The sequence below is a fragment of the Protopterus annectens genome, chromosome 8.part0 (assembly GCF_019279795.1).
Source record: "Protopterus annectens isolate FY-2018-M chromosome 8.part0, PAN1.0, whole genome shotgun sequence".
In the NCBI taxonomy this organism is placed as follows: Eukaryota; Metazoa; Chordata; order Ceratodontiformes; family Protopteridae; genus Protopterus; species Protopterus annectens.
In genome coordinates, this window is record NC_056741.1 from 1349189380 (window position 1) to 1349216203 (window position 26824).

The 26824-nt window shown below is 42.2% G+C and overlaps 1 protein-coding gene across 1 annotated transcript in view; it reads right to left on the reverse strand.

Moving 5' to 3' along the window:
* The window catches only part of LOC122808093, an 87572-nt gene that overhangs the window by 24357 nt on the left and 36391 nt on the right, over positions 1-26824 (reverse strand). Inside the window, exon 3 of the mRNA XM_044079066.1 lies at positions 9251-9473. Coding sequence (XP_043935001.1) covers positions 9251-9473 — 223 coding nt within the window. The remainder of the gene's footprint in view (positions 1-9250; positions 9474-26824) is intronic.

The window sequence follows — 26824 nt, forward strand, 5'->3', positions numbered from 1 at the left end:
GCAGATGAATAAAGTGCAATTTTTTTTAATATAACAATAGAAAATGAGCAAACTGATTTAACCAAATTACCCAATTAACTAGTAAAAAAGCTCAAAACTGAGCCCTGTTCCAGCAGTCTTCAATCAGACAAGTTCTAACTGCACACTGCCGCTACTAGGGTGCAGGGGAACCTTCTCCAAAAGAGATGGCCTGGATTAGTGCTCAAGTTATACAAACAAAATTAGATTCAGGATGCCTGAATCTAGTCTATGCTACAGCAACCAAGGCGCACTAATTTCAGAAAGAAACAGTTCATTTGTGAACTGAGGGGGTGGAGCTAGGAACTAAACCTTCTACTTAAGAGGTAAAATAAAACATTTCAGAGCTTAATTAGAAAGGCTCACCCAGACTCTGCTACACTTTCCTGTGAAGGAAAGGTTAGCTTGCTTTTTATTTGTTGTACTTTGTATTAGTTTATTGCCTTTCATATTTTGAATACTGTGATTTGTTTTCTTTACCTTGTGTTTTACTTGTATTCTGCTTTTAAATACATATTAAAACTTCAAAAGACACCACAGCTCTGTCTCTTGTGAGTCAGGCAGATATTCCCCCCCCCCACCCTGTCAGTGTTGTGTTCTTAAATACCACTGTCTTTCTAGTTGCCTGCGTCTTATGTTAATTTGACCATATATCTCATTTCCTCTCTGCTTTCACTGGCTTGTGTGAGTAAGCACAAAATTATAATTTTGTGAAATCACTCCCCTTCAACTGTTTAAATTTATTGGCCATTCTACTGTATTCCATAGTACCAGAATACAAAAGCGATCACCCCCTTTCAATCTATCTTGCTGTTTTAAAAATGACTCTCCACTAAAACTTAACTTTTTAGACAGGTAAAACTTAAGTTACCTGCCTTCACATCTAACTTCTCTAGTGCACACTGCAGTGTTTAGGATAAACCATTTTTTTCATCTTACCTTTAAGCATCCCTGTGACTAGCACTTGCTCTAATACCTGTTGGAAAGCACTAGGAAGCCTTAAACTGATACAAGCACTCAACTCTCCTTATTAATAAGGAGAAATTAATTATAGGCACTAAACAGCCTATAATTGCAGAGTACCTTGCTAAGGTAAGGGAAAACAGCTCCTGTACTTTTCAAAAAAAAAGCACCAAACCTGGCATGTCCAAGGGTCAGCTTCCAGTGATTTGTCCTGTCCACCTGGTGAATCTGGGCATACTGGGGCAATGCAGCAATTGCCTCATGTACACAGACAACCCTTTCCTCCTACCACCCAACACTACAACCTGTGAGAGATGCACTTACATAGCCAAACTGGAAGCAAAGCTCTCTTCCTCCAAGATTGTGCTAGACAGTCAAGAGGAGAAGGTTAACACCCGCACTACACCTCAAGCAACACATAGCCCTTCTAAACTCACACCACCAACACCCACACATAGCAGCACTAAATCCACATATGTGGAGGCCCTTAACTGTAACCTGCCCAAGCAACAAGGACCTCCGAAGCTGAAATGCAAACAAACACCAATCACAACCACAACACCAGTGTGCCACGCAGCAACAATCTTTAAGGCAAGACAACGTACCTAACACTTTAGTCATAGGTGACTCTATAGTCAGGCACACTGATGTCCCACTCATCAGGCTGAACAAGGAGAACATTACAGTCAGCTGACTGTCGGGTGCCAGGATCCACCACATAACTCATGCACTCATGTCACTCCACAACAAGTACAAATATGACTCTGTCATTGTCCATGTTGGAGTGAATGACTTGAGACATACCTCCCTGGACTACATGAAAAGAGACATGGAAGAGCTCTCAGATCATGTGGCCCAGGCAGGTATGACCCTAGCCCTGAGTAGCATCCTGCCTTCTCCCAGAATCATAGCACAATATAAGGACAAAATGATTGACTCCAACAATTGGCTAAGCTTCTGGTGTCATTCAAAGGGGATCCAGTATCTGTCTGCCTGGGATGACATGATCGACAGACCACGATGCTTTGCCAGAGATGGTCTGCACCAGTCGCCCCTGGGATTCAGGTTACTGGCTAAGGCTCTTGCCACCCCTATAGTGCCTTTTTTAGGCAAAGTACAAAGGACAAAACCACCACCGTAACAGGTACAAGCACGCAAAATCTGAAGGTAATGCTACTCAATGCTAGAAGTCTAATCCTCAAGATGCACTCTCTCAAGGCACTCCTAAAAATGGAGAACATCAATATCTGTGCAGTAACTGAGACCTGGTTCAAGGCTCCAGAGAGCACCCCTGCAATACCAGGCTACAACTCTTATCACACTTTTCGGCCACCAAACCAGGATCAAAACACTAAAGGTGGAGGAGTGTTCATATTCACCAAGGATATTCACACCACCAGGTTAGTTGCCCAACACAATGCGTCTGAAATTCTCCAGGTGCAACTAGCATTAGGTAAGACTGCAATCCAAATTGTAGCTTGCTACAGATCCTCCACCATGCCCCAAGAATCTTACTACACCTTTCTAAACATACTGGAAAATATTAATATACAACCAAACACCCTAATACTGGGTGATTTCAACTACCCTGCCATTAAATGGGAAACTACTCATGTACCAACACCTTTGCCCGATGGTTCTTGGAATTCATAAATTCCAATGCCATGGATCAACTAATCCATAGTCCCACCAGGAGCGCCAATATCATAGACCTGGTCATTACCAACATGGCAAATCAATGCTCCACACCTATGGTCACCCCCTCATTGGTCAGGTCAGACCATAAGCTAATCACCCTTAACATCCACATCCTACCCCACCCCCCAGTAAGGAAACCCCCATAAAAAACTTCTCCAAAGCCAACTTCTTGCTACTCAAGTCAGAAGTTACAAACTTCATGACACCCATGCAGACGGGAACTGAAAGTTTGACTGCTGAGTCCTACACTAAGGCACTGTACGAGCACATCCACTCTTGCATGAATCGTGCCATCCCAAATAGAACCAAGATGCTCTCCTCCAAAAAAAGGAAGCCAATCTGGTGGTCCCCTGCCATAAACAAACTTTACAACAAAAGGAAGAAACTGTTGCAGAAAAGAGGAAAATCCCAGGATGCAAAAAACTCCCTTACCAGCCTCAGTAAGAAGCTGAGATCCCTCATAAAATCCTCCCAAGCTAGTTATGAAAATAAAATTGCCAAAGATTCCAAAGACAACCACAAGGCATTCAATAACTATGTCAAGAATCTAAATGGCAATTCTCAGATCTGCTCTGAGCTACAACAGAATGGCATTAAATATACTGATCCCAAGGATATTGCCAATATCCTGGCAGATCGATTCAGTGCCAACTTACCCCGCTCTCACCCCCTAAATGTCTCATCTCAATACCGGAAGATTGCCAAATTCCGGTAATAACGGCCACACAGGTAAAAAACGCACTCTCCATAGCTAAGAATACAGCAGCCATGGGACCAGATGACATCCCGGGCTGTGTACTACATGAACTACAAAATGAACTGGCACCTCACCTCAGTGTCATGTTTAATCATACCTTCACCTCAGGCTTCGTGCCCACTGAGTGGCGCACAGCTACAGTTATTCCACTCCACAAGGGGGGATCCACCTTGGATCTCGGGAACTACCGCCCCATCAGTCTGACGAGCCTGATCTGCAAGGCCATGAAACAACATTGGCAACCTTCAAACACTGGACCCCACCCAGTTTGGGTTTGTGAAGGGCCGATCTTATCTCCTGAACCTGATTGACTTCTTCGAATCAGTCTCCAGAGCCGTGGACGAGGGCAAGACAGTCCACACAGCCTATCTGGACCTCACCAAGGCCTTTGACACCATTCCCCACTCTGGAATCATAGACAAACTTACTAAGCTGGGCATTAATCCCTACGTCACTCAATGCGTTGCCAACTGGCTTACTGACAGAACCCACACTGTAAAAGTAGCTGACTCCAAATCCAGCTCCAGACAAGTGACAAGTGGAGTACCTCAGGGTTCATTCCTGGGACCTCTCTTGTTTGGCGTCTACTTTCTCTGAAGTACAGGCCAACACTAAGGGACTCTGGCTAACAAAGTTCACAGATGACTGCAAACTGGGAGCCATTATTGAATCACCAAATTATGTGGATACTCTACAAAAGGGCCTTACAGAAACAGATGCTTGGTGCCAGAACCATGGGCTCAAGCTCAATGCCAAGAAATGTGTAGTTATCCCCTTTGGGAAAAAACATGTACCTGTGAATTACCACATAGGTGGCAGTACACTAAACAACAAAAATGTGATAAGAGACATAGGGACAGTGGTCTCACCTTCAATAACCACATCGCCACAACAGTCAGGAAATCCATCTATGTGGCACACCTCATCACTAAGGGCTTTTCATCCAGAAAAAAGGAGGTCATTGTCCCACTGTACTCATCCCTTACCAACGTCAAAGGTAAAAAACAGAAGAAATTACAAAACGAGGTCCTTGCCAGCACGGAAAACACCACAGAGAAGTCCTTAACGCACTTTTATTCTCATAAAAAACAAGCGTTTTCGCCACAGGAAACTGTAGCTTCATCAGAGGAAGTATGAACAACAAGAATTACACTCCGTATTTAACATGTAAAATACAGGAAGTGACATACTACAAGCTTCCAAAGTTAGTGCACACATTTCAATTTTAAAATAATTTCTAATACATGTATTTTATACACCATAGATTAGTGAAAACCAAGGGTACACTACACATACTAAAAAAACCTTATGTACCTTTAGTACATTCGGAATCCATTTTATAAAATGTTATATATATAAAATTCTTTTTGTAAATTTCTTTTTTATATAAAAAACATAGCAGTAAAACCACTTTTTTGGCAAGATCAAAGACCAGCTTGAACATCGGATGTCTAAGATATGGTGGTATTAGTACTCATCCCTTATTAGACCAATTATATAATACAATGCCCTATTTGGTATGTACCTCTCAAGACATCTGCAACAACTGGAAAGGCCGCAGAAATACCTCACTAAAAGAATCACAGGCCTAAAGCAGATGCCCTATGCTGACCACCTTAAAGAACTCCAGCTATACTCTGTCACATATCGTCTACTCCGAGGCGATCTCTGCTTAACATACAAGGCCATGTCAAACCCAGAGCTGTTGGACATGCTAGACTTAAAGAAATCCCAATCCCTCAGAGCACACGCTCCAGGGATCTAAACCTTGTCATCACAATAAACAAAACATGCTGGAGGGATAGGTTACTGACCCAGAGACTCCCCATACTCTGGAATAGACTACCATGTCAAGTAGAGCGCCTCTTTGGCCCTCTTCAAAACGAACCTTGATGATTGGATGGGAGAAAGGAAATTCACCTCGGGGATCACATCAGTCACCCTGCTAAAAAGGGGTCCAGGGAAGTAAATAGTGTGGGAAGAAATAGCCAGGGAATTGTTATTGCTAGGCTTGTATAGGCCCTAGGGCTGATAGCCTAGTACCAACCTATGAACCTATGAATAAGTAGGCACAATAAGCCTTTAACCAGAAATTCCCAGCTCAGAAGGGCAGAATCTAGCCTCTCCTCCCAGAAGAGTGCAGACCCAAACCTTAATGAAAAACAGCTGGCCTGAAGCCCACGTGCTTTAACCAGAACAAATACACTTTTAGAATAACAGGCACTGAGCCTTCAATCAGCAGTTCCCAACTTAGAAGGATGTAAGCTACCTGTCCTGCCACAACAGTGCAGACCGCAAACCTTCTTAATGTAAAACAACTGGTCTGGAGCCCAAGTGCTTAAACCAAAAGGCTTAGAGTAAAAGTTACAATTTAATCAGGCTACTACCAAGCAGTAATACATTGTAGTATTCATATTGTAGTACATGAAATTGGGCAAAATATAAGCGTATCATGCATCTTTCAAAGCATACTCTAGTCTTGTGCTAGCAGACATATGAAAATCACCACAGAACAGCACCAGAAAGCTTCAGTAGTTTTATAAGGTGTAAGGCCTTAACAATACAGCACAGACACAAAGATACACACACAAAAAAAGTGTTGTAGAATGAAGTGTCCGTCAGTTTTTAAAGGTGTTGGTTAACAAACATACACTATTTCGTGTCTGTCTTTACAGCTTTTTAATCTGTAAAACATTTTGCGCTCCTACTCTTTTCTTGCTTTTCTTTTTCTATAAATCATAGTACATTGGAACAGCTAAAACTATATGTACCTCAACAAATTCTGATCAGATTTCTCCCATCATAACCCGCTAGTTATCTTTTTTGAAATGGATGTCAGTATTCACCTTGACTACAGATTACTTGATATCCATTTCTTTTGGAGACCACTCATAACCTTCTGCATTATAAATTTATGTTACTGGAATACTTGTTTTGTATTATCATGGTAACACCTGGCTGGAATACCTGTTTGTTTTACTGAAAATGGTGATATAATTCATGGTCTGTTGCTATGGAAGCTGTCACAATATCGACCTTCTGAAAAAATGTGATGCCATTGCAGTGCCACTATTATCACTGTTTACAGCCACATAAATGCTTGTGCTATATCAGTCTGCTGCTGCCTAGAAATGTCTGTGATATTACATTGCACTGATATGGGAACATGTAATATGTAATTTGCTACTTCAGAAACTTCCATAATGTCATCATCTGGTGCTGTGGATTTGTTTGGGATAATGCAGATAGCAGTATACAAATTTAAGAGGACAGACCATCACCTTTCTGACAATAATCTTCATACCTCTCAACTTCTTTGCTGAAGAATTTGAGACAAAGCCAAAAAAAAAAAAAAAGGATAAAGACCTAAAATTAGGTACACATTTTAAACATTGCTATAATGTACTTAAGAACTTAATAGAACAACAGGTTTTACATAAACATACATGTATGAAACTCTAATGGCTGGTGTTAACTGACCAGCTGTAATCATTGGTGATTTACTAAAACATCAAAAATTTTACATGGGACAGAGCAAAAATCTAATGCAAAATCTAGAATCTTCTGCAAAATCAGGGACAGTTGAGAGGTGTGATGCTTTTTATTGCAGCAAACTGAAAAGAAGGTTATATTATATAAAATATGGAAGGCAGGAACCTTAAAAGTTATAGTTTTGTACATCTTACAATCTGTTGTTTCTTACCTTGCCTCCTCTGACAATCCCCATTCTGTAGTTATCTTCTCAGAACTATCATGTGACATCCCTGAAACTACATCTGTAAATTTAATCTGCTCATCAAACATGGGCAAATGTTTCTGATTGACATTGCTCTATCTGTGAACATTATCTGGTCATTAGATGTGGTGGAAGTTGCTTAATGACTTAAGAAAAGCCTGTATAAGTGGCCATGCCTTCATCAGCTTATAGTGGGAGGTCCTTAATGATTGAAGCCAAGCCTGTAAGTGGCCATGCCTTCATCATGCTGTAGTGAGAGGTGCTTAATGACTGAAGCCAAGCCTGGAAGTGGCCATGCCTTCATCAGGTTTTAGTGGCACATGCCTAATGATTGAAATCAAGCAAAGAAAACTTGGTGGTGGCAAGGAGCTCACTGAGGACTGGAAAAATAAAGATATTAAATTATTACTTTAGTTTAGTCCTCCCAAAGCAAAGCAAAGAAAAGCTTTCCATGCTGAGAGGAAGGTAACAGCAGAGTGGAGAGCACACAGGATGTATAGCAGGGTAGACAGGCTGGTGGTGGAGATGATCTGGTTGGCCTTAGACAGAATAAAGTACAAGGGTATGATGGGCTATGTCCAAGAGTCTTCTGTATTCTAGCTTGTTTGCTGACAGGTCCTTTGACAGACATGTTTTATAAATTACTGGCTAGTGCACAAGTGTCTGAGGACTGTAGGACAGCAGGTGTTATAAATGTGTACAGAAGGATAGCAGGAAAAATATAGCAAAATACTATTTGCTTAGCAGCAGTGGCAGGGAAAGTCATGGAGATAATCTCAAGGTAAAAACTGGTTACTCTAGAGGGGTGCAACAATTTCCAGGATGACATCCATTATGGGTTCATAAAATAGAATGAGCTGTCAATCAAACACAGGTAAAAAAGAATGATGAGATACATTTGACTGTAATGAAAGGACAAGGTCTGGAATAAACCGGAAAGAAACTAGTGAAATCTGTAGTGCTCAGCTTGTGTCAAGTATTCTTTATAGTATTTCCTACAGACATATCTGAGGGAAGAAAACTGGATCAGATTCTGCACATGACACAAACATGTGTGAAGCAGTAGAGGATGGCGTAAGAGTCTAAGGAAGGGTCCAGAAGACTGATCAAGGGTGCATAACTGTGGTAGTTAAGGTTCATTCCAGACAAATGCAAAGTACTGCACTCAGGTAATAGGAATCCTAGTGGGAAAAGTTAGCTGGGAGAAGTGAAACTAATGGTATAACAGTGGGAAAGAGGATCTGTGAGTCGTGATCACTCCTGCTTTGGATCACCAGGAGCAGCTTGAGAGGCAGTGGCAGAAGAAACAGAAAGCTAATGTATACCCTAAGGGTGGCAAACAATAGAAAGAAAGAGATAAGGCTCTTACTCTACTGTTTCCTTGTCAGCTACACCTTGAGTACTGTGCATGGTTGTAAATGCCATATGAGGAAATTATATCAGTCTGCTAGAAGAAATCTAGAAAAAAGCCATTAGAAAGGTACATGGGATGAAGGAGAAAGGATATGACCACAGTTATCAGAAAAAAAACCCAGAATATATGCTGTGGGTGCACAAGGTCATATCATGGATCATCCTGAACAGGAAGGAGAGAGGGAGGAGGAGAGGGGCAAAGGGATAGACTGTAGGGACTAACTAATCCCTGAATCTCCTGCATCTGAAGAAGTTTATCTTTACAGAAGGGGTTGTGGACCCATGTAACGTAGTAATGAAATGGGTACTGGATAAGACATCCACAAAGACATTCAGCAGGTTATGGGACTAGTGAAGAAATGGTGAAGGGAGACGGTAGGAATGGAGAGGAGATAGGAGCTAAATGAACTGAAATGGCAGACTAGATAGGGTTGCTGTCTTCTTTTGTTGAGTGAATGTATGTATGGATGTAATTTGTTTGTTTTTAACAGTACTGCTGTTAGACTTAGACATAATTTTGAATTACCATGGACATGCACAGAGCAGTCAAATAGCTGCAAATGGCATCGTTTTGGGATTTTCTAGAGCAGAAAAGCATTAGCCATAGACATGGAATTCATATGCCCTACAGTGTAATAGAAAAGTTATTTCAACTACTGTATTACCTTGCGTGGCTTATCAGTATATCTGCCACCATGGCATAGTTGGTCAACCAGACAAGAGTTCTTGCTGACGAAACGTAAAAAGTTGCGTATGCATGCTGCTCTGCAGAACTGCTTTACCCTCCTGGTACAAAATAACATCCTCTTGGTCTTGATTGTTTCAAAAATATAAAGACGTTGTTTGGGAATATTGTAGGAGTTAAGGCTGACAATTTCACAGTAGCACCTAAAAGAGATAGAGCACAGCATTATGGATTCATGCATTCTATATGAAACTACTTGGCAAAAAGAAAGTAACAGGCAGTTAATATTGTCCATGCCATAACATGAGAACATGCTTTTACTAACACTACACACACACACACACACACACACACACACACACACACACACACACACACACACACACACACACACACACACACACACACACACACACACACACACACACACACACACACACATACATACACACACAAACATACAAACTGCCATATGAACTCTTACAGAAAAAAATCTTCAAAGGAATAAACAAAGATCAACTCTCAGGTGCCATATTTGCTGAACTTACCAAAGTATTTGACCTAGTATATCACAAAATGCTATTATACCACCTACTTCATATAGTCAGCAGCCATGATGCCCTATCATGGTTCAGACATTATCTGTCGAACAGTTACTTTAGTGTCAAGGTCCAGTCCTCACGACTGCCCTTAGCCAAACTGAACAAGGTGTTGCACAAAGTATCCTTGACATGCTTCTTTTCTCTGTCTACATCAACTAGGGTTGCCTCCTTCTGTTGTGGCCAAAACTGGACCAAGGCCACATCCCTCACCCCTCTGATAACCCTGCCCATCTCCTCCCCTCCTCGCCCACTTTCCTCTCATTTCATGACATCATCATCATAATATCAGTTGAGGAGGAATGCCCTCTTTTTCCATTTACGAAGGCTTTTTTCTGCTGAATGTAAAAAACATAGTAAATCTGCTGATTTAACAAGCTCTGATAGTCGTTTTTTTCTGAAACAGTATATTGGAGTTTGTACAGTGTTTTCTGGACTACCAGACAATCAGTCTGATTTCTGGACAGTCAAAAAAAACAGATAGGTGTTGACGCTAACATCAACAAGCTGCCCCTTCATCTCCCTCACCTTCCAGTCTTACTTTACAAGATGACATGCTGCTATACCACTCAAATTATCCATCTCAAGACTGCAACAACTATAGTCTGACTTTCACTCTTTAACCCAGTGGAATAGTAACAAAAAAAGAAAATACTTAAATAACCCAAAACATAAACAATATTGTCTGGTACTAAAAGCAAACGGAGCAAAACTTGTGCATTACAAATTATTGATAACAGCAATTCTCCTGTAGGAACTACCAACACATTTAAATATTTAGGACTCTAGCTAGCTCCATCGCTCTCCTTCTCCCTCCACTTAGACAGCACAAGGAAGAAAATTTACTCATTACTATTCTGGGCCAACAAAATATTGTCGTTCCTCTCAAAGGTTTCCAGAGTAACAATAGGGAATGGCATTCCCTTCTTCCATCTAGAATATGGGCTTCCATTAATAGCTTACTTATCAAAAATGAAACTACACACTCATTAACTCACCAACAAAATCTGTTGGTTCATAATTTCACCAAAACAAGAACACCACTGCAAAACTCTACAAAAAGCAAAACGGATGCCAGCCCAGCCAAACAAAGTGCAGACATTCTGCTTAGCTCACAATTATTCAAACTCCCACAAAACTAAACCTTCTCACTATTAGCAACAAGATTAATATGATTGTTCCCATCCTACAACCTTAGAAACATAGATAATTCATGTCACACATAGCAGGACCTTAAAACAAAACTTGAGTGTGCAAATCAATGCTTCTCTATACTAGGCCCTAAACTTTGGGAATCTATGCCATCTCTTCTTAAACAAACAACACTTTACTCAAAATTTCATTCACAAGTAAAAGCACACCTTCAGAGAACAGCTAAATACCGGTGCCATATCTCCACCAACATAACCTAATTACACCATGGTCTTTTTAGCTTGCATACTTCCATCCCTGGTCTCTCAACTTTAATGCCTTCATTTTTGTTCACTGAGAATCCTCTTTTACCCTATTGTACAGTAGAAGTTGAATGTAGTCAAATGGCAGGCTAGATAGGTTTGCTGTCTTTTTCTGTTGAGTTAGCATATGTATACATGTAATGTGTTTGTTTTAACAGTGCTGCTATTTAGACTTAGCCATACTTTTAAATTTCCACGAAGATACTGCTGTTAAACTTAGCCATACTTTTGAGTTGCCACAGAGACCCAGAGCACAGTAGAAAAGATACAAATTGCTTACTTCTGGGGTTTTCACCAGCAGAAAGGCATTAGCCGTAGACATAATTGTTTACATATGACTGTATAATGACAACTTTCTGTCTTTTCTCAAATCTTACATTTGGAATCTTTTTGTAATTGTCGAATTACCTTTCTTCTTTAAAATACGCTGCCAAGCTGAGACTGAAATTGGTCATTTGTGAACAGCTATCTAACCCAGTGAACAAACTAACTCAGGTCATTGAACCATGGGTACCAGTATGACACTGTTGTACTCCATATGGGTGTTAATGAGCTGATAAATACTTTATTTATTTATTTTATTTTACATTTGTTGACCGGGATAGTCCGACTGGATACATATCCATTTTCAGCGGAGGCCCGGGGAGAAAAGCTCCATAAACACAATACAGTCAGAATAGCTCAGTCAAAAAACATACAGTCAGAAAAGGTAATAAAAAACATGTAGCAATATTTACATAGAAACATTTATAAGCAGAAGACGTCTAAAAGGTAATAATAACATCATGTAGTGTACTTTACATAAAAAAAACTTTATTTGTGCCAGATAAGGTTATGCCAGCTAGTGATACAGGTAAAAAAACAACAAAAAAAAATGCTGGTTTCGAATAAGTTTATAAAAACATTTCCTTCTGATGAGATTCCATATTACATACTTCAGTTAAAAAAATTGTATACTTTGTGACAAAGGCAACTTTTACAGTCTGAGAACAAGTTGTTGTGTACAGAGTAGGCATTAAAAATTAGGAGATAGGTAACTCACGGAGTAGTTAGAAATTAGAGGAAGGCATTTAATCAGGGCTTGAGCATGGACATAACCAGTGTGATCTGAAATGAAGTTTGAGTCTTTTCTTAAATTGGGCTAATGAGGTGGTAAGAGTTAGGTGGTCAGGGAGGGAGTTCCATATTTTACCAACGGCATTTACAAATAGTGAGTGTCCAGATTTATTATTAGTTTTGACTGTTTGGACAAGCAGTCTATTTGTTGAGCAGAGTGAGCTTAGATTACTGTATGGGGTAATAATATTTTCCAGTGCAAGGGTGTTGTTTGGATGCCTAAGAAATGTATGAGTTTTTATAAGTTGATTTAGTTGTAGGAGGCTTTGCAGCTCTAACCAGCCTCGTTCTTTTAGGTTAAGGCAGTGGTGAGGTCTATAAGGTGAGCCAGTGGCAAATCTGACAATGTTATTATAGCAGCTGGAGAGCTTATTGAGGTCAGATTTGTTTAGGTTAGTAAGTATGGGAGATGCTTGTAGGAGGGAAGAAAGAAGATGGGATTGGGCTATGTCTACAGTGGTTGGTAGTGTAAGGAAAGAGTTTATCCTGTAAAGTGACCCTAGTTTTTTATTCATGGATTTGATGGATTGATTTACATGGATATCAAAAGTGAGATTATTGTCAATAATAACTCCTAGGAGTTTGGTGATGGGGTCTGGGGTGATGATGGTGCCATTTTTAGATGTTATGGTAAAGGATGCTGCTGGGGACTTACAGGTGGGTGAGAAAAGTAGCAGCTTGGTTTTATTTGGGTTTAGGATCAGACACCTATTTGAGAGTCAGTTTTCAACTGTGGTAAAAGTAGTCTGGGTTTTTAGGAGCTAGTTACGAAAATAAAATTGACAAAGATTCCAAAGACAACCACAAGGCATTCTATAACTATGTCAAGAATCTAAATGGCAATGCTCAGATCTGCTCTGAGCTAAAACAGAATGACATTAAATATACTGATCCCAAGGATATTGGCAATATCCTGGCAGATCAATTCAGTGCCAACTTCACCCCCCTCTCACCCCCTAAATGGCCCATCTCAATACTGGAAGATTGCCAAATTCCGGTAAAAACGGCCACACAGGTAAAAAATGCACTCTCCAAAGCTAAGAATACAGCATCCATGGGACCAGATGACATCCCGGGCTGTGTACTACATGAACTACAATATGAACTGGCACCTCACCTAAGTGTCATGTTTAATCATAGCCTCATCTCAGGTTTCGTGCCCACTGAGTGGTGCAGAGCTACAGTTATCCCACTCCACAAGGGGGGATCCACCTTGGATCCCGGAATCTACTGTCCCATCAGTCTGACAAGCCTTATCTGCAAGGCCATGGAGCGTATTATCATGGAACTTATAAACAAAGACATTGGCAACCTTCAAACACTAGACCCCACCCAGTTTGGGTCCGTGAAGGGCCGATCTTGTCTCCTGAACCTGATTGACTTCTTCGAATCAGTCTCCAGAGCCATGGACAAGGGTAAAGTGGTCCACACAGCCTATCTAGACCTTGCCAAGGCCTTTGACACCATCCCCCACTCTGGAATCATAGATAAACTTACTAAGCTGGGCATTAATCCCTACGTCACCCAATGGGTTGCTAACTGGCTTACTGATAGAACCCACACTGTAAAAGTAGCCGACTCCAAATCCAGCTCCAGACAAGTGACAAGTGGAGTACCTCAGGGTTCAGTCCTGGGACCGCTCTTGTTTGGTATCTACTTCTCTGAAGTACAGGCCAACACTAAGGGACTCTAGATAACAAAATTCGCAGATGACTGCAAACTGGGAGCCATTATTTAATCCCCAAATGATGTGGACACTCTACAAAAGGGCCTTACAGAAACAAATGCTTGGTGCCAGAGCCATGGGCTCAAGCTCAATGCCAAGAAATGTATAGTTATCCCCTTTGGGAAAAAACATGTATCTGTAAATTACCATATAGGTGGCAGTACACTAAACACCGAAAGTGTGATAAGAGACTTCGGGACACAGGTGGACAGTGGTCTCACCTTCGATAACCACATTGCCACAACAGTCAGGAAATCCTTCTATGTGGCACACCTCATCACTAAGGGCTTTTCATCCAGAAGAAAGGAGGTCATTGTCCCACTGTACTCATCCCTCATTAGACCCATTATAGAATACAACGCCCCGTTTGGTATGTACCTCTCAAGATATCTGCAACAACTGGAAAGGCCGCAGAAATACCTCACTAAAAGAATCACAGGCCTAAAGCAGATGCCCTATGCTGACCGCCTTAAAAAACTCCAGCTATACACTGTCGCTTATCGTCTACTCAGAGGCGATCTCTGCTTAACATACAAGGCCATGTCAAACCCAGAGCTGTTGGACATGCTACACTTAAAGAAATCCCAATCCCTCAGGGCCACACGCTCCAGGGATCTAAACCTTGTCATCACAATAAACAAAGCATGCTGGAGGGATAGGTTCCTGACCCAGAGACTCCCCAGACTCTGGAATAGATTGCCCATACATGTCAAGCAGAGTGCCTCTTTGGTCCTCTTCAAAAGGAACCTTGACGATTGGATGGGAGAAAGGAAATTCACCCCGGGGATCACATCAGTCGCCCTGCTAGACAGGGGTCCAGGGAAGTAAATAGTGTGGGAAAAAATAGCCAGGGAATTGTTATGGCTAGGCTTGTATAGGCCCTAAGGCTGATAGCCTAGTACCAACCTATGAACCTATGAACCTAGATTAGTTGGAGATGTGTCAGAGCAGAACAATGTGAAGTTGTTTGCATACTAAATGCAGGTAGTATCTGGGATGGCTGTGGGGAGGTCATTTATGAAGATTAGGAAGAGAAGAGGTCCTAATATGGAGCCTTGGGGAACCCCCATGGTATTGGGTAACAGGCAAGAGAGCTTGTTCTGCCATAAAACGGCTTGTTTCCTGTCATCCAGATAGGCTTGGAATCATTGGAGGGCTTGGTTATCAAAGGATAGGGTTTTCATAGTGTGTATTAGTAGTTGATGATTTACCATATCAAAAGCTTTCGACAGAACTAGAAAGAGGGCTGAGGAAATTTTGTTACTATTCCGGTTGAAGTTGATAACATTGGTGAAGGAAAGGAGGGTTGTGGAGGTACTGTGATAGGGTCAAAAGCCATGCTGAGAGTTGGTCAGCAGTTTATTCTGAGTGAGGTAGTGAAGAAGTTGTTTGTGCACGCACCTTTCCATGGTTTTGGCCAGTGGGGACAGGATTGCTATAGGTCGATAGTTAGACAGTTCAGTGGATTTGCTGCCTTTATGGAGAGGTATGACATGGGATATTTTCCAGATGGAGGGGATGGTGGCTTCTGATATGATTCTGTTGATTAGTATTTAGCTGGGGAGTGCTATGCCATCTGCTGTGATTTGCAGATATTCAGCTGGGAGGAGGTCCCCTGAAAGGGCAGTTGGTTTTAGATTTTTTATTAGGGATTGGATGAGGGATGTAGAGACTGGTTGGAGGCTGAAAGAAAGCAGAGAATTTGGTATAGGAGTATTTGTAATGGAGGCACCAGGAGATGATTGACTGGCTAGGGCCTGAATAGTTTCAGTGAAGAAACTGTTAAAGGTATCTGCCACATCTTCGGCACTTTTTTCAGAGGAAGCTGCAGGTGGAGGGGTAGAGGATCGGCCTGGGTGGAGGAGATTGTTTAGGCCTGCCCAAAACTTGCGGGGGTTATTTTGATTGTTTTGTTGCAGGTGGCAGTAGTACTTTTTTTTGTCAAGAAAGATGGATTTTTGTCTCATTTCTTAGTTGTTGGAAATTAATTTGGTCTAGAGAGGCTTTGGTAGTATGCCACTTGGCTCATGCCTTATTTCTGAGTAAGATTTTAGATTTGGAGGCTTGTGAAAGCCATGGGGCGATTTTTGTTTTAATTCTAATTGATTGTTTTGGAGCATGAGAATCAAGTATGTGTAGGAATTTGGTATTAAAGTAATCAACAGCTTCGTCCAGGGGAAGGTTTTTTTAGTACTGACCAATTACAAGCTTTGAGTTTGGATAGAAATTTAATGGAGCTGAAGTTTTTTATACTTCTGACAGACTTATAGGTGGGTAGGTGTGTGTTATCTGTTCTGTTTTTAAGTACATATGTGATAAGGTGATCACTGAGGTCATTTGGGAGAGTTCCTGACTCATATAGGTGAGGTGACAGTTGATGAGTATCCAGTCAAGAATGCTCTCTTTTTGATTGGGTTTACCTAATCTGGTTGGGGGGTTTATGAGCTGGGAGAACCCAAAGAGGTTAATATGGGTGGAGGGAGAGTCAGAAGAACATGAGCCCCAGTCAATATTGAAGTCTCCCATGATGATAGTCTCTTGAGGGAAACTAGTCGATAGCCAGCTAAGAATGGCTTCTTGGGTGCTTATATTGTTACCTGGGGGGATGTATATGCAAATTAAGTTTAGGCATTTACTTTTATTAACTTGTAGTTTGGTAACCAGGATTTCCACATTTTGGGCTTGGGGTGGTTGAGAGGGGACAATTGTAACGTTAAGTGTGCTTTTATGCAGTACAGCTACCCCGCCTCCCTTTCTGGTTGAGCGATCAGCTCTAAGTATATTATACCCTGGTGGTAGTATTACATTATCTGAGGTTGATGGTTTAAGCCAGGTTTCTGTTAAACACAGTATGTCAGGGGAGTTGACAGCTAAGAGGGCATGTAGGTTGTGTACTTTATTATTCAGGCTTCTTATGTTTAGGTGGCAGGCCAGGATGGATTTAGAGGGTCTATTTATGGTAGATGGGTTGGAAGGGCCTTGATTAGGGGATGGTCCAGGGTTAGGGTGGATATCCCTGTCCTCAGTCAGTTTTTCTTTGTAGTTTATTTAGATACTTCATGACTTTATACAGTAGCTTATGATGGTACTTGTATTTGGAGTAAGTTAGTCTTAACCTAGTAAGATGCATCGTGGTAGGGATTGAGATAAAGGCTGGGTAGTAAGTTAGTTGTTCAAGTGGAGATGAGATTACGGGGGAACTGGTTTGATGTAAAGGAAGTTGGAGCCCTAGGCATTGCTGGTTCTCATAGAAAGTAAGGAGGCGAGGGATTATTAAGAAGGGTAGAAGGAGAGTTGGGATTTTGAGTGTTATAGTTAGTTTTGTGAGTGGGAGAGTCATTGTTAGCAGAGGGGATGATTCTAATTAATATGTAAGTAGTGGGTGGATAGAGAGATGGGGTTTTTGCTACAGCAGAGATTTTGTATGACTAGTATGAATAGGGGAGGGGCTTTGATAGATTTAAATTTAGAGGTACTGGGGGCGGGTGGAATATGGGTGCAGGGTGGGGCGCATAGCGAACATGAGTGCAGCAAGGGTGAGTGGAGCAGGGCTAAACCCTTCCACAAACTTTCCAGGTTCCAGTGAAAACAAAGTAAGTATATAGTATTTCTGTGGAAATACAGATACTTAATGCAGGTTCACTGACCTTGTCTTAATTTTCTAGCTGGAGACGTTTTATTTCTGGTTTGTAAGCCAATTTGTTTAGGAGAGGTAAGAAATTAAAGGACTAGGATGGCAAAACTACCATGCTAAAGACCCAGTACGCTTAAACAGGAAATAGACTAAACTTTAAGTTAATGTGAGATTATAACCTTGGCAAGTTTTGATTTTTTATGGAGTGGCAGGAGAGTTTAGGCTTATCTTTGCATTCATGGAAGCAGGCAGATTCTTGCTAGTGTAGGGAGCCTTTCAGGGGGTTCGGAGCTGGTACCTTGGCAAGTTTTGATTTTGTTATGGAGTGGCAGGAGAGTTTAGGCTTATCCTTGCGTTTGTGGAAGCGGGCAGATTCTTGCTAGTGTAGGGAGTCTTTCAGGGGGTATGGAGCTGGTACCTTGGCAAGTTTTGATTTTGTTATGGAGTGGCAGGAGAGTTTAGGCTTATCCTTGCGTTCATGGAAGCGGGCAGATTCCTGCTATGGTAGGGTTTGATTTTGTTATGGAGTGGCAGGAGAGTTTAGGCTTATCCTTGCGTTCATGGAAGCGGGCAGATTCCTGCTAGTATAGGGAGCCTTCCAGGGGGTACAGAGCTGGTACCTTGGCAAGTTTTGATTTTTCTATGGTGTGGCAGGAGAGTTTAGGCTTATCCTTGTGTTCGTGAAAGCGGGCAGATTCCTGCTAGTATAGGGAGCCTTTCAGGGGGTACGGAGCTGGTACCTTGCTGGGATACCTCCCTTGACTATATGAAGTGCGATATGATTGAACTCATTGATTATGTGTCTCAGGCAGGTATGAGCCTAGCATTGAGCAGTGTACTACTTTTTGCAAGGATTTTGCCAAATTACCAACAGGAAAATGATTGATTTTAACAACTGGCATAGCTTCTGGTGTCAATCCAAGGGGGTACAATATTTGACAACCCTGGAGGACATGGTTGACAGACCATACTGCTTTGCCAGGGATGGTCTCTACTTATCCCCTCTAGATTTTCAGATATTGGAAAAGACCTTTTCCACCCTCATAGTGCCTTTTTTAGGCAATGCCAAACTGATAAACCTCCTGACTTAACTGAACCTATGAAGGAATATCTGAAAGTGGTACTACTGAATGCTAAGAGTCAATAAGAAACTCCATCTCTGCAAGCCTTCCTCTCCTTAGAGGTTGTAGACATCTGTGTAGCAATGGAGGCATGGTTTAAATTCGCAGAGAGTATCCCAGCAATCCAAAGTTATAATGCCTTTCATACTTTAGACGGGCTACTGCACAGGAGGGAACTAAAGGTAAATTAATCTAAGTCTGTATTAAAACCAACCTCACATCCAGACTAGTTAAATGTGTATGACCCACTGGAACTCATACATGTGCAACTCACCATAAAGAAGGTCTCGTACCATAACCTTGCAACCTATAGGTCCCCTTATGTGTCTCAGGAAACCCATACTACCTATCCCAATGTACTAGAGTCACTCACTGTTGAACCCAGTATGATATTCATGGGGGATCTGAACTACCACTCTATAAATTGAGAGCCCTAGACCACTTCTAATGCACAAGGCCAGTGATTCCTAAACGTTGTTAATACCAACATCCTGGAACAGTTGGTACATTCTGCTACCAGGGGGGTACAAACATTCTTGACCTTGTACTCACAAGCATTGGGGGCTGATGTTACTCAGCCAATGTAATGTCTTCACTTGTCAGATCTGACCATAAGGCAGTATTGCTTGAAATAAAAATTAAATCTGAGGTGCAGTGAATTCAAAAACCTTTAGGAACTATTTCAAGGCTAATGTCTCTTTACTAAGTGGCACTTTGGCTTGGAACCCTCCATGTCAGCCAGTACTGACCTCTTCGGTATCTCTAGCACCCCTTTCATGGCTGCAGCCCTGTGCTGTGCTATAAGGTAGCTGTTGTTAACCTGAATCACAGTGTAAGAGCTCTGGGTATATGAACCATGTTTTCTGTTTTCTGCACTTGCAGTAGTATGATGTGTTCCTTCTGTACTAGTGGTCCAACCTGTCCTGTTGTCTGTGTACATATTCAACAGTGTATAGATACTGACATGACAGGACTGTAATTGAGCCTGTCTATTCCCTGTGTGCTGGATGGACACACATCGCTTGTGTGACTGCAACATGATGCATACTTTCCCCCACAGGACGGTAACCTATCTTACCAGTTTCCTGGCTGCATGAACCCCCTCCACAGGATTGTAAATTATCCATTCTCTTTTCTTTGTGTCGTGTCAGTTTGTGCCAGTGCAGTGTTACCACACATACACATTGTACAGCTGTGTGACAGTGTTTAGAGCTGTGACTGTAATCCTGGGTACCATTACCAATTATTTTTTGTGTTGTCACTTTCCCGCTGTGACAGAACACTTCAATACCTACTTTCTTCAGATTCTTTGTGTTGCTGATGGTAGTGTGGTCTTCCACAAAATAGGAACCATGTCTTTTTATTTCACTAACATGGGGGTTGTTGCACAGCTATTATGTAGTGAGATGATTAAGTATGATTGTGTCTGGATTGCACCAATAATGCAATGTTTTATAACCCCTACTCTGTGCTACAGAGCCTGGTCCTGGCTGTACATGGACTGTATGTCAGATATGGTGTGTTTGGATGGGTAGCTCAGCCATGCTAATTACAGGTTGCAGCATTTTAATGACCATGGCCATTACACTATCTGGCTGCCTGTAATGTTTCTACATGGGCATGGTGGTCTCGTGTGTGTGTGTGTACCTGTGGAGCCTGGCTATGCTTATGGCTCCCTTACTTATGCAACTGACCACATGTATTTATGCTACCAAATATTTACATTAACCTAGTGTGCAACCCATCAAAGTCTTGTCACTATTTGCCCCAGCTACCATTTTTATTCCAGGACATTCTTTTACATTTGCTGCACATGCAGAATAGGGATCACCGGATGAGAGAATATGAAGGTCATCTATATAAAGTGGATTCCTGGCATGTGTTTGCTAGAGTGGCATGTGATGCCACTGGCATCACCCATTTTGTGAGCATTGCCAGCATAAATTCAGTGACTAGAAAGGTGTCACTTAGATCTCCTGTAGCGGTGGGAAGCATAAGTTTGGGAGACAGAGCCTCAGCATTACAGTATGCAGTCTGTTTTTATTATTATGTTACTCCACTACGCTTGGCACCTATAGCTATAAATGTCTTCTGCTGTCATGGATATGCTCTTCGCATTCTGAATTTTTATTATATTTTTCAGTGTGCAGGAAATTGAAGGGAACAGGATCGCCTGCCAGAGGAGGCAGGCTAGCCTGTCCAGGCAGTGGGGAAAGTTGTTCTACTGTAGAACTGTGCATAGCTGGTTACTACATTAAGCAACTGTATTTGTATTTGTATTTTAATATTTATCCACTGCTTAGTTCTTCAATGGACTTGTAGATTAATTTTTCCTCCAGTTACTATGCTGCTGTCCTAAACTGTTCCAGTTATACGTGCATTGACGTTACTGTGTTATCATTTGTTGCATCACAGTGTGCTCCATTGCCATTATTTTACAATGCTTTTACTGTCTGTTTTTACATCTTTCTGTTTTTGTGCTAATACACTAACCATTGTATTTCTGTCCTGTTTTTTTCATTCTTTTTAATTATGCTTTTCTTTTGTTTTGTTTTTCTACAATTATTTTTTTTTCTCCAGGACCAGCTAAGGAACAGGTAGAAGTAAGATGGCATCCACCACTTCCCACGTTGGCCACCATGTCTATCACTGAGATCCCATTAGTCCCTGTGCTTAATATACTGCATGCAGGGTGCTGAATATCACCTTGTTAAAGGCACCCCTGGGGAACTTGCTGGTGGCCTGTATTGCTGCTTCTCCAGTGGGTGACATTGCTCCTCAGCAGACAGTAGTGTGGAGGAGCTGTTGTGGGTCACCTGGTGTGAGGTTTCCAAGGCTTGTGAGAACAGGGTGAACTGGTGCCCTGGTGCCTGTATTGGTATCCTGGGGTGCATGTAATTGGCAAAATCATGTAGCCCCCTGACCATTGGACCACCAGAGCCAGAGCCTGCCCATGATGTCTGCCACTAGTGTGACTAACTTCTGGGTGGGTTCCCCTTTGAGTCATCTTGGCAGGCAACCCCCCCAAGCTATCTACCAACATAGTGTTCCTCCTCCTTGTGTGTCACGCCTTATCCCCTGTTTGTAATTCAATCCTCCTTATAACCCAATCTCCACCCTCTGTCAGTCTGCATATCTCCATTGTCACCCCTTTGCATTTCTACCTCCCCTGTCAGTCATTGTTATATGTATGAGTGCCATCTCTATACCTTTCATCCTAGCCACACTTCCCCTCTACTCATTTGGATGGTGCAGTGGTGCAGCGGTTTGCATTGTTGCCTCACAGCAAGAGGTTCTCTGGTTCAATTCTTAGCTGGGGTGCCTTCTGTGCAGAGTCTGCATGTCCTCCCTGCATTCATGTGGATTTCCTCTGGCTGCTCCAGTTTCCTCCCACATTACAAGACTATGAATCTGGAGCATTTCTCCCTGGGCCTCCGCTGAAAATTGGCTCGTTGCAAGTCTGACTTTCCTGGTAAAATAAATGAGAAATAAATAAATAAAATTTTATAATAATAAAAAAGGCCCCTGTCCCACTGTGTATATATATTTCTTTCCTTCCTTCCACTTGTCCTTCCATGTATTCCTTTGCTTGCTCACATCCACTCTGATTGTCCCATCACCACCTCTTCTTCCCATTTATATAACAGCAGAAGGTATAGATTACCAGCTGTGTCTGTTTAGCAGCTATGCAGTGCTTTGATGTGCATGTGAATGCACATAGTATCAAGCATTCTACCTCCATGCTGCTGTCGCCAGATCATGTGACCTCACATAACATAGGTTCATAGGTGTGTACTAGACTAATGGCCCTGGAGCTTTTACAAGCCTAGCCCATAGGATTACTCTGGCATCGTGCCACCCAACCTTAGTTCCCAGTGCCTCTGTTGAGTATAGCCACTAGAGTGATCCCGGGGTGACTTTTCTATTTCCCATCCACTCATCAAGATTTCTCTTGAAGAGGCCAGTGAGGTGCTCTGCTTGACATGTATGGGAAGTCTGTTCCATAGCATGGGCAGTCTCAGGGTTATGAACCTGTCCCTCCAGCATGTTCTGTTGTTTGTGGTAATGAGGTAGAGGTCTCTGGAGCATGTGGTGTGGAGGGATTGGGATTTCTTTAGGTGTAGCATTTCTAACGGAGCTGGGTCAGACATGGCCTTGTAAGTCAAGCAGAGATCGCCTATAATTAGGTGATATGAGACAGAGAATAGTTGGGGGGTTTTGAGTCTGTCCATATAGGATAAGTGTTTAAGGCCTAAGATCCTCTTTGTGAGGTACTTTTGCAGCCTGTCCAGTTGTTGCAGGTGTCTGGTGAGGTACATGCCAAATGGGGCATTGTACTCAATGACTGGCCTAATGAGGGAAGAGTAGAGGGAGACAATGACCTCTTTCTTCCTGGAGGCAAAACCCTTAGTAATGAGATGTGCCACATAGAAGGACTTTCTGACCACAGAGGCAATGTGGCGGTCAAAAGAGAGGTTGCTGTCAACTTGTGTTCCCAGATCTCTTATAACGCCTTCTGTGTTCAGTGGACTACCATTGATGTGGTAATTCATGGGAACTGGGGTTTTCCCAAAGGGAATGATGGCACATTTTTTTGGCATTGAGCTTAAGGCCATGGTTCTGACACCAGTCGTTGGTCTTAGTGAGACCTTTCTGTAGGAAGTCAACATCACTTGAGGAGTTAATAATACCTCCCAACTTGCAATCGTCTGCGAACTTTTTCAGCCAGAGTCCCTTCATGTTGTCCTGGACTTCAGAGAAGTAGATACCAAACAGGAGAGGACCCAGGACCGAAGCCTGTGGGACTCCACTTGAGACTGGTCGGCAGTCTGATTTGGAGTCAGCTACTTTCACACCGTGGGTTCTATTTGTGAGCCAGTTTGCAACCCACCTAGTGATATACAGGTTGATGCCTAGCTTAGTGAGTTGGATTCCTGAGTGGGGAGTGGTATCAAAGGCCTTGGGCAGATCAAGGTAGGCTGTATGAACCACCTTGTCTTCATCCACAGCTCTAGTGACTACTCAAAGAAGTCGACCAGGTTGAGCAGGCATGATCTACCCTTCACAAAACCAAATTGTGTGGGATCCAGAGTTTGGAGATTCCCTATATCCTTGTTTATTAGGTCCATGATGATGCATTTCATAGCTTTGCATATCAGACTCATCAGGCTAATGGGGCAATAGTTCCCAGGGTCTGTAATTGCTCCTCCTTTGTGGAGAGGGTTGATTGTAGCAGTGTGCCATTCAGTAGGGACAAAGCCTGAGGTGAGACTGTGGTTGAACAGGGCACACAGGTGAGGTGCCAGTTCACTCTGTAGTTCATGTAGAACACAACCAGGGATATTGTCAGGTCCCATAGAAGCTGTATTTTTGGTCTTGGACAGTGCTGTTTTAACCTGTGCAGCAGTAATACTGGGTGCCTGGCAATTTACTGGTATTGTGATTGGTCCTTTGGGGGGGGTAAAGTTGGTACTGAATCTGTCAGCCAGTATATTGGCATTATCTGTTAGCTCGATATAAGAGGTAACATTGTGCAGTAGCTCAGAGAAAATCTGGGTATTGCCGTGGAGATTCTTTACATAACTATAGAAGGCCTTGTGGTTGTCTTTACTATCTGCTGCAATCATGTTTTCATAGCTAGTTATAGAGGATTTGATGAGGGATCTCAACTTTTTGTTGAGGCTGATAAGGGAGTTTTTCCAGTCTTGGGGCTTCACCTTATTCCACACCAGTTTCCTCCTTCTGTTGCAGAGTTTGTTTATGGCAGGGTACCACCAGATTGGCTTCCTTTTTATTTGAGGAGAGCATCTTGGTTCTATTGGGTATGGCAAGATCCATGCATTTATGTATGTGTTCGTACAGTGCACTGGTGTATGATTTGGCGGTCATGCAACTATTCTCCATTTGCATGGGTGCCGTGAAGTTAGCCACCTCTGTTTTAGGAGCCCAAAGTTAGCTTTGGAGAAGTTTTTCATGGCGGTTACCTTTGGGGGGGGGGGGTTTCCAAGGTGATTAGTTTGTGGTCGGATCTAACTAGGGAGGAGTTGACTATTGGTGTAGAGCAACGGTCGCCCATGTTAGTAATGACCAGTTCAAGGATGTTGCTACCTCTAGTGGGGGTAAGAATGAGCTTGTCCAGGGCACTGGAATTAATGAATTCCAGGAAACATTGGGCAGGTGTATTGGTACATGAGTATTTTTCCCAGTTAATGAAGGGGTAGTTGAAGTCACCCAGTATGAGAGTGTTAGGTTGGACCCTAATATTCTCCAGGGTGTTTAGGAATGTGGAGTGTGAGTCTTGGGACATGATTAGGGACCTATAGCAGGCTACAACCTGAATTGCTGTCTTACCCAGTGTTAGCTGCACCTGAAGTATCTCTGATGCATTATGTTGGGCTACCAGTCTGGAGTTGTGTGCATCCTTTATGAATATGGAAACACTGCCACCTTTGGGGCTTTGGTCCAAGTTCTGGGGCCGAAAGGTGTGGAATGAGTTATAGCCTGGTAGTGCAGGGGTGCTTTCTGCTGCTTTAAATCAGGTCTCTGTTACAGTACAAATGTCGATGTTCTCCATTTTGAGGAGTGCTTCGAGCGAGTGCATTTTGAGATTTAGACTTCTAGTGTTGAGCAGCATGACCCTCAGATTGCATTTGTTTCTAGCTGTTACTGTGGTAATTTGGCATGGTCCACATACTTGCATAGTGACTGTCATTTTCATGTGTGTGATGCTTCCGTATGAAGCACTGTCTCAGGCATGTCCACACTGTGCCTTCCTAATTCCCATAATTCCGTAGTGCTTTGTCTTCACCTCAGTATTTATTACAGCATGATTATATTATGCTTCTTTCTGAACAGCCCCCCATAGTTGCTGTATTTTTCACAATATGATTGATTATTTTATTTGATTATTCAGCTATCTATGCATTCACTATTGTATACTCAATCAAATCATATTCTTCTTTTGTCACTCATACTTACAGCAGGTATCTATATATGTTTGTGTGTGTGTGTGTGTGTGTGTGTGTGTGTGTGTGTGTGTGTGTGTGTGTGTGTGTGTGTGTGTGTGTGTGTGTGTGTGGTGTTAGTACAAGCATATTCTCATGTTATGGCATGGACAATACTAACCAGCCATTACTTTATTTTTGCCAAGTACACACACACAGATATGTATATAGACAGAGAGTTAAAGAGAGTTAATCAAAACTTTGGTATGCACTCTAAATTTCAACATAAAATGATCAACAAAAAACATAGACAGACAAGTGTACATGCCCCAAGACATAACCTCACAGCATGCAATACACAAATCATGTTTTTATGGGGGTGGCAAGCCTCTTGCACCCCACTCCATAAGTGGAGGATGCAGCCCCCTCACACCCCCTACTACTTTAATATACCATCTCTGAGATAGCACAATACTGGGGAAAATGCATATTCCCCAACCTAGCACCAATTCTCATAGCTTTCCTGTCAACCAAATGCAAAAAGCAGGAATGTCGACACTACCACCAGTCAACCGATTTATCCAAAACCATATATATGCAGAAACACACACGTAAATAGTTGTTCATGTGTATTTGTGTGTCTAATGTGTCTGTAATAGTCATCCCGCCATGCCCAAGTGTGACTAAAATTTTTATAAGCAACCTGGACATTCCTGATCACAGCTGGTTGAGAATTACATGTGAACTGTTTTGCCAGAAGCAGCCTATTCACTCAGTGATAGCTGCGTAATGAGAAATATCATAGGATCACAGGAAGTTACTTTGCTAATGGGCCTAGGGCCCTTACAAGCCTAGCTGAGTTCTACCCTTATTTCCATGATCCGCACCTATTGCCTTTGTCCAAGAACCACCAGGGTGAATTTACGTTTACCCATCCAATTGTCCGGATTGTGTTTGAAG